The 9,159-nt window shown below is 45.2% G+C and overlaps 1 protein-coding gene across 4 annotated transcripts in view; it reads left to right on the top strand.

The window, feature by feature from the left end:
• The first annotated feature begins 3,271 nt into the window (after positions 1-3,271).
• Positions 3,272-9,159, top strand: part of Katnal2 (katanin catalytic subunit A1 like 2) — a 75,949-nt gene continuing 70,061 nt past the window's right edge. For all 4 annotated transcript variants that reach the window (NM_001432435.1, NM_001432433.1, NM_001432434.1 and 1 more), the window contains 1 exon segment: positions 3,272-3,412. In NM_001432435.1, coding sequence (NP_001419364.1) covers positions 3,362-3,412 — 51 coding nt within the window. In that variant the 5' untranslated portion in view covers positions 3,272-3,361.

Below are 9,159 nucleotides of genomic sequence, written 5' to 3'. Positions count from 1 at the left end.
CCTCCCTTGACCCTCCTTATCATATGGTATACTCTGGGCTAGATTTGAACCCATGGAGAGCCTCCTGCTTCGGCCTCCTGAATGTTAGGACTTTAAGCATGGACCACCACACTCAGCTCATTAATGGTTTCTGGAATGGCAAACCCCAATAGCTTTCATTTTACTTTGCTTGGATCCTTAAGGTAAGGTGTTATGGAACCTGGCTATGCCACTAGAGCCTTTGTGACTTGAAAGTTAAGCTACTCCTTTTCCCACGGGCTGAAGATTACGTGTCTATTCAAAGACCTTGTGATGGTTTGCGTATGTTTGGCACTATTAGAAGGTGTGGCCCTGTTGGAGGAAGTGTGTCACTGTGGGGGTGGGCTTGGAGACCCTCCTCCAGCTGCCTGGGGATGCTCAGTCTGTTCTTGGCTTCCTTTGGGTGAGGATGTAGAACTCAGCTCCTCCTGCACCATGCCTGCCTGGATGCTGCCATGCTGCCATGCTCCTGCCTTGATGATAATGGACTGAACCTCTGAACCTGTAAGCCAGCCCCAATTAAATGTTGTCCTTTATAAAACTTACATTGGTCATGGCATCTGTTCACAGCAATAAGACTAACTAAGACAGACCTGAAAACAACATTGGTCTTGTAGTTCCCCACTGGAGCACTTGGGTGACCACCGGAATTGTTGACAGTCAATACTGTTTTGAGAGAGTCCTTTCTTCTGAACAGTGCTTGAAAGAAGGATGAGACACGCTGTATCCAGATGTACGGTTACAGCTTTGTTGTTCTGTTTACAGAACGCAGAGATTTAAGAATGCGATGTGGGCCCTAGGAGGTTTTGAATGGGAAATGAACATTGCTGTCCTCTTTAGCCGCCAGTCCCCTGAGCTCCTAAGAAGAGAACCAGCCTGTCCTTTGACACTTTAAGTTAGGCACTGGCTTTGTTCTATACACCAAAGTCCAAGATGGCACCCTTTCCCAATAAAAGTCCATTTCGTTTACACTGACAACTGTTTTGTTGTTTGTCTAAAACAGCGTCGCACATAGAAGGTCCTCGGACTCTAACTCAGGGCCGAAGAGATGGCTCAGTGGTTAAGAACGCATCCTGCTCTGCTGCGGACCGGAGTGGTTCCAGCCCCCACAGCAACAGCCCACAATCACCTATAACTCAGCCTTCAGGGGACTCCCGCTGCAGGCATCATAGTCACTCACAGGCATACACATACACACTCACATATTGAAAAATAATAAATAGTCTCTTTGGGGCTGGGGATTTAGCTCAGTGGTAGAGCGCTTACCTAGGAAGCGCAAGGCCCTGGGTTCGGTCCCCAGCTCCGAAAAAAAGAACCGAAATAAATAAATAAATAAATAAATAAATAAATAAATAAATAAATAAATAATTAGTCTCTTCACAGGGCAACAAAATGCAGCATAAGAAAATGAGGTAGGACCCTGTACTGGCTGGTTTTACGTGTCAACTTGACACAAGCTGAAGTTATCACAGAAAAGGAGCCTCAGCTGTGGAAACGCCTTCGTGAGACCCAGCTGTAAGGCATTTTCTCAACTAGTGTTGGGGGTGGGGTGGGGGGAGGACCCAGCCCATTGTAGGTGGTGCCGTCCCTGGACTGGTGGTCTTGGGTTCTATAAGAAGGCAAGTTGAGCAAGCCAGGGGAAGCAAGCCAGTAAGAAACATCCCTCTATGGCCTCTGCGTCAGCTCCTGCTTCCTGACCTGCTTGAGTTCCAGTCCTGACTTCCTTTGGTGATGAACAGCAGTGTGGAAGTGTAAGCTGAATAAACCCTTTCCTCCCCAACTTGCTTCTTGGTCATGATGTTTGTGCAGGAATAGAAACCCTGACTAAGACAGACTCTAAATGGCATAGAACCTGTGTATTATAGATGCTCAATGAGTTATAGAGGTTAGTACTTCTTACGTAGTGGTCAACAGCTTTAAACAGTGACAAGTTTGAATCAGAAGGCTGGGTGAGGTTGCTCATGCCTGTAATACCAGCACCCAGGAGGCTGAGACAGAAGGATTGCCACACGTGAGACCCTGTTTCTCCCCACCCCCCCCCCAAAGATAGAGTGTAAAACAATGTTATTGAAGTTCACGTGTAGTTCAAAAGAACAGGGGTAGTACGTGTTGAGAAGCCAATGGGAAGTGAAGAAATTAAGACTAGTCCTTCCAGAATGTTCCCAGTGACTGAGAGGTAACTCAGTCCAACAGTTAGAAGATAATACTTTTTTTTTTTTTTAACATGGAGAACACTTGGGGGTTGGGGATTTGGCTCAGTGGTAGAGCGCTTGCCTAGGAAGCGCAAGGTCCTGGGTTCGGTCCCCAGCCCCGGAAAAAAAAAAAAAAGAAAAAAAAAAGGAAAAAAAAAAGATGGAGAACACTTAAGTATTTTATATCTGGACCAGAGAGTGGAAGAAGAAGGCAGACACTAAAATGATGGGACACTGAAGTTCTGGCACAGAAAGGCAAAGGGGAAAAGATTAACAGTACAGTGGCTCACACCTGCAGATCTCGGGACTATGCAGGCAGAGGCAGGGGCATCACAGCAAGTTAGAGAGGTCAGTCTAGTTCAAATAGCGAGTGGCGGGTCAGCCTGTACTGCACGACGAGATCCTACCTCAGAAAGTTGGAAGCAAGAAACAGCGGGGCTGGAAAGATGACAGTGTGGCCAAGAGTGCTTCTTGCTCTGCCAGAGGACCCTGCACTCACTCACATAGCAACTCACAACTGTCTGCAACTCCAGCTCCAGGGGAACATGCGCTCTACCACTGTGCTAAATCCCCAACCCCACACATCTTTTTAAAAAGGGGGGAACCACTTAAGTCATAAATGAGTTTATAAGAAAACAGGAGAGGAAATTCTACCACTCCTAGCGGAATTGGTCTGAAGCAAAGGCAGATGAAAGAGGGAACCTGGTGCAAGACTCATGTTCCTAAAGTCCCTGACAGTCACAGTGTTGGTAGCCTTTCAGGCTGGGGCACGATTTCGAAGAAAACCTGCGGATAATTCCCAAACCTTTACGCGTAGCCAACCCCCTCAACAGCTGCCCAGACCCAAGGTCAAGTACAGTATGAATTAGGAGAACCCCAACACTCGCAAAACCCACCTGCAACGGTTCTACTAATCATACCCTCTCGGCCTTTAGATTGACTGGGATCACGCAGACGCTCTGGATCAAACGCTTAGTCTAACCTTGATTGACTCCTTGAAGAATCCGTCTGTGGCCGGTGATTGGTTGGGACGTCTGGGCCCTGGCCAATCCCGACGGGGGCGGGCTGGTTAAGCGTCCGGTTTCCAGCAGACACAAGTCAGCTAGTGGCCCGCTACTCTTCTCTCTTCGTGGTCCTTGACTCATTGTCTAATGGAGCTTTCTTACCAGACTCTCAAACTCACGCACCAGGCGCGGGAGGCGGTAAGGAAAGCTACCCCAAACAAGCAAAACCCAGGGTTGTACCAGGAACTCTTGTTACAACAGATTCGCGAGTCTCTAGTTGCTATGGCGACAGGGGCGGCCGCTGAAGTGGCGCAAGCGCAGTAGCTCTAGGTTTCCTTAGGGAGGCTGGCTTTGAAGTGGTGATCATTAAGCAGGATACATTAAGGGGAGAACCGTGGACGATTTGGGAATGACTTTGAACTTTTTGAATTAGAGCTGCACGGTCGGTTTGTGACTTAAGGAAATCGGATTTTGAGGGTTAGGTTAAGCTGCTTGTTGATGTGAGTTTGAAGTGTGCAAAATGAGGTTTTTGAGTTAAGGGTCAGCATCCGGGGTAGAAACAGGCTGGCCTCTGTGAGTTCGAAATCAGCCTGGTGTACATAGCAAGTGCCAGGCCAGCTAGAAAGGATACATAGTGAAACAGACGAACAAAGCATTGGCCTGGAGGTAGATTTCTAGATTTAGGTTCTCAGTTGCCATTACCAAGTCTAGAGCTCATCGGCCTTACACTGGCCCTTCTCCTTCAGGGTATCCATTTGAAGTAAGAGAATTGACTGTGGTCCTTTTCAAACGAGGGTTTCGTGAATTTACAATACATTCCATGGTGTCCTGCGGTGTGGGTCGTCTGCTACTGCCAGCAATATTTCCACAACAGTGAACATGAATTGAAGGCTTACCGTATTGCAGGCACCGAGCAGCAAAACAATACTGTGCGTACTGGGGGTGGGGGGGTGGTGGGGAAAGATGAATAAAATTAAAGCCAAGGAAATACGGACATCTGGAGTCTACTCAAGGATCCAGGATGAGTTCTTTCTATTGATTTTTTTTTAAAGCTCCACAGGTGACGACTACATTGGGTAGATAAGAATCACTACCCTCGTGTCTTTTACCTTAAAAAAAAAAACCTGAAATTATTTTGTGTGTATGAGTGTTTTATCTGTGTGTGTGTATGTGCACCACCCGTATTCAGTGCCGGAAGAGTGCATTGGAGCCTCAGGGACTGGAGTTACTGGTTTGTAAGCTGCAATACATGTGCTGGAAACTGAGCCTAGACACCCCTGGAAGAACAGCCAGTGTTTCCAAACTGCCAAACCATCTCTCCAGTTCTTCTACTACTCTTTAAAGTGCCAATAATGCCACACACCCAAAATACACAGCCTGCTGTCAGGTATCCTCTCTACCTTCTAACCTCTGCACGTTCCAGAGGAAGCAGGCTACCCTGGAAATTGCTACTTCCTCACTCTGGCCGTTGTTTAAGCCCCTCTCCGCTCTGAGCCGGAACCACCTGCATGAGAATCAGAAGCACTGTCTCATAATGAAAGTGGACCCTTGGGCTCCAGTCTGACTTACTGAAACAAACTAGGATGGACTTGTGAAACTGGCATCATAAACACACACCAAGCTTATAAATACAGCACGGGCCTAAATGGATTTACGTATCTCCGTGCTTTCATTTCCATCCATACATAGGAAAACTCCAAACTACTTCTAGCCCACTCTGCTCGGTATGGGACCCTTGTTTCAGGAATGTGCTGTACGGAGAATGTAATGGTCGCTGATGGCTCAGTTCCTACTTTCAACCTCTTTTGTCATCACCTATGCCTTTCCCACCTCTCTGACTCTGAAGTAGTGCAACAATATCAAAACGAGAACTCCCGGTCTCCCACAGCTCCCTACAGAAGGAAAACATCAACAAATGGTCTTTATTCTAAGTCTATAACTTTAATAGCTCACGTTACTGCCCTCATCCTGATGCCCGCTGAGCCCTTGCCTGCCACACCTCAGTAGTCTTTTATCTGTCCTGTTGAGGTTGCCTCTCTCCACTCTTTGTCGGTCGCTACTCTTTGGCTGGGATTCTTTTAGTGGATTTCCATTATACTTGGAAAAAACAAACCCAGACCTATGACCAGACCTATGGAACACTATAGTGAGACAGAAAACTGTCCCAGAGTTTTTTCTTGCCACTCTCCACTTTGTCTCCCTCAGCAGCAGACACATTTCTTTCTGATCAGACAGATCTCCAAACCCCTAGAGTCTGTACATTAAAAGCTGTCTAACTGTAATTCATTTATTATCTGTTGTCCATATGCAACATACTCTCAAAAACAAAACAAAAAAACAAAAACAAAACAAAACAAAAAAACCCCCTAAACCCCAAGTTCTCTGAAGCTTCAAAGACAAAGATCCAAGTCTTCTTTGTTTGTTTGTTTTGTTTTGGGCCCTAGATGGCGCCAAAGCGATGTGTAGCTATGCACAGGGTTACATGCAACGGGACTGTGTTGATCTGAGGTCCCGAGGAAGGGAAAGGGTAGAGAGGAGGAGGTGACTGGTGAAATCCTTACAAAGAGCACTGGCTGTCCACGGGATTGTAATCGTTTAATTAAGATGCCATATTAAGATTTCCAGAGTGTTTCCTTCCGTGTGTCTGGTGTGGCCCAGACTGGTCTCAGATTTACCACTGGTTACTTGGCTTGAAGGAATTCATGCCCTCAGTCCTGAAAAACAGTGTAACACACTTTAAGATAATTTTCTCCCCTCTCTTCCTGTGCCTCACGCCTTTGCTTCCTCCTTTAGGAAGAATTTATAATGGATACATAACCCAGAAATGATATGTGAAGATTGTGTGTAAACACTGTTACATTTTATGTAAGACATTGGAAATGTATAGTCTGCCATCTGATACCCAGACGCCCCAGGACTCCAATGGATGCCTCACCTTCCACCCCACTGTGTGTGTGTGTGTGTGTGTGTAGGCTCATACATACTCGCACATATATGGTGTATCTTACAGATTTTTCTCTCTGGAGAACCCTGATGAATACAGATTTGTGTCTCAAGAATCTATGAAACGCTGATGCTCTTGGTGACTTTGGGTGGCAGATTTTCTCTTCTAGTATTTTAAAATTTAGTGTTTAATTAAAATAAGACCATATCCAAGGGCTAGGGATATAGATCAATTGGTAGAGCATCTCCGTAGCATGTAGGAAGCCCTCAGTTCCATCCTCAGCACAGCATATACGGGGCTTGGTAGCGGGTGCTTGTGGTCTTAGGAGGCAGAGGTCAGAGGGTAGAGGTCAGGGTCCACGCCAGCCTGAGATACCGGAGTGAGACCTTGTCGAAAGAAACAAAGTAACAGAAATAAGGTTATATCCAATTTGTATACCTCTGTGGTTTTTTGTTTGTTTAGAAGTTCAACTCAAATACAAGAACCTCTGAAATGCCGAGACCAGGCAGGTTGTAAGGAGTGGTAGCGTCAGTGTTTTAAATGTGAACATAATTAGAAGCAAATACTGACTGGATTAATGTCCAGGAATGGTTTTTTGGAAAGCCTGAGCCACACGCTCTTTTGTACACTGCAGATAAGTGGGGCCCAAAGCCAGTTTTCCTGTTTCTCACCCAGTTTCAGCTGATCGGAAGGGGCTCTTTGGTGAAGGCTGTGCACTTTTTTTTCCTCATGTACTTTATAAAGAGGTTTCTGCTTTGCCTAAGGTGAGCCTCTTGTATTAAAAATTACCCAGTATGTGTTCGGCTAATTGATGAAGCATTGACTAACTTTTAAAATGAGCCTTAAATGCCTTAGCTTTTATTAATTGCATGGATCCCTAAAAAAAAAAACAAGTAATTGAAAATTTAATTACCTCAGTGTTTTCCTTCAAAGAACTGAGGCTTATTAAACTTTAAATGTTCGAAACATTTAAGCATCTATTGAAATACCAATAGCTATAAACAATGTTCAGTTCTAAATACTAATTAAACAAATTCTGAATCACCATAAAGCTAAACTGAATTTTAAGTAACATGTGTTTTATGTTTTTGCTTTGTTCTTACACAAGGAAGATTAACTACTTCAACACTGACCATGACTGCAGCCTTGTGGGCATCTTTCAAATTGCTGTGGCTTTAAAAGCTACATCGTGATGTACTATGCACTGGTATAATCCCAGCAAGTGGGAGGCAGAGGCAGGAGGTCTGTTGTGGTTTGTCCTGAAGTTATCTGTATTTTGATGCTAATTCCACTGCCCCAAGGACAGCTGCCTAGTCTCACACTCAGAACTCAGGTGACTTCACCAGAACCACCTCCCCATTGAATTTGTCAAGTACAGGTGAGGGGCAGGTACAGGATAGAAGGAGGCCTGTCATTGGAGGAAAAGGAAGGATTGGGGTGGGGGAGAAGTTTGAAGGAAGAGGAGGAGACAGAGGAGAGGGTGAGAAGTCATGGCAGGTGATGTTAAGATTCTGCTCTGTGTATTTACAGGTTGTTATCAATGTTCCTAAGGGATGGATGGCACTGGGTATTGTATGTTTGAGTGGGCGATTATATCTTACCAATTGGGTCAAAGATTATTGTGTTGTGTGTTCTTTTATGTGAGGGTTTGAGTGTAGGAAAGTGTGCGGCTGGGATGTGTTTCCGGCCAAGATATCTAGCAGATATCTTGGGACACCGTGGTGCAGACCTAGCAGGTAAAAGACACCAATACTTTTTTATTTTTTATATTTTTACAACAACAGAGGACTACTACTGAGAGTTCAAAGGCAGCCTGTATAGTAAGTTCCAGGCTAGTATGAGCTAAATAGCTAGCAAGACCATGTTTCAAACCAAACAAAGCAAAACAAAAACCCAGAATATAAATGCATGAAACATCGTTGCTGAACCACATTCTTCTGGTTCAACCTGGACAAGACAGGGACACCTCTCAGACAAGCTGAAATACTTTGCCAGCATCAGGATATAACCATGAAGATAAATTACCACCACCAGGAATATCCAGATTTTGCATTAAAAACATCCATACTTTTTTGTTTGCATAAGTAACTTATTTAGGGGAGGAGGGTTGAGATAGTCACTCTGTAGATTATGCTGTTCTCTAATTTGTAATGATCCTCCTGCCTCTGCCTCAAACATTCTTATTGCCATGAGCCACCGTGACCGGTTAGGTTCTACTTTTAGCCACAAAGAAATATAAATCTCATCACCCAGATACATCTTTTTTTTTTAAGATTGTAATTTTTGAGATTTGATTGATTGATTATGTATGTAAATATGTGTGAGTATATGCACGTGTGAGTGCAGGTGTTCATGGAAACTTTCGATCCCCTGGAGTGGCACTTAAGGCAGTTCCGGGTGCTAGAGACCAAATGCAGGTTCTCCACAAGAGCAGTAAATGCTCTTAATGGTAGAGCCATCCTCTATCCCTGGTCTTATTTTTATATGTATGTGTATCCACCACGTGTGCGCAGATGCCTGCAGAGGCCAAAGGCACAGGAGCTCTCAGAGATGGCGTTATAGGTAGTTGCCAGTTAACCAACCAGGGTGCTGGGAACTCAGATCTTCTGGAAGAACAGCAAGTGTTTATAACTTCTGAGCCCCATCTCCAGCCTCACCCAGATATACCTGAAAAGTACCTTTAAACTGATACACGGCTGGGCATGATGGTGCACACTTGTAATCGTAGCACCTGGGAGGCTGAGGCAGGTAAATCTCTGAACTCCAGGCCAGCTTGGTCTGCACAGAAAGCTCAGCCAGGGCTGCACAGTGAGACCTTAATTTTAAAAGTTGGTGCGGTCTTCCACCTTAAACTTCGATCGATAGCTGGTCCACGCTCTAGTTCTCTGGCTGTCGAGACCTGAGTGTAATCTGTAGTACTCATCTAAAGAGAGAGTGGCGTAGTGGTAGGCGCCTCCAACCCCAGAGCTTGAGCAGGCAGAGACGAAGAATTCACCACGCC

Source organism: Rattus norvegicus, chromosome 18, assembly GCF_021556685.1.
Source record: "Rattus norvegicus strain SHRSP/BbbUtx chromosome 18, alternate assembly SHRSP_T2T, whole genome shotgun sequence".
Taxonomy (NCBI): Eukaryota; Metazoa; Chordata; class Mammalia; order Rodentia; family Muridae; genus Rattus; species Rattus norvegicus.
The sequence above is the reverse complement of the archived record's forward strand: the minus strand, read 5'-3'. Positions and strand labels throughout refer to the sequence as shown.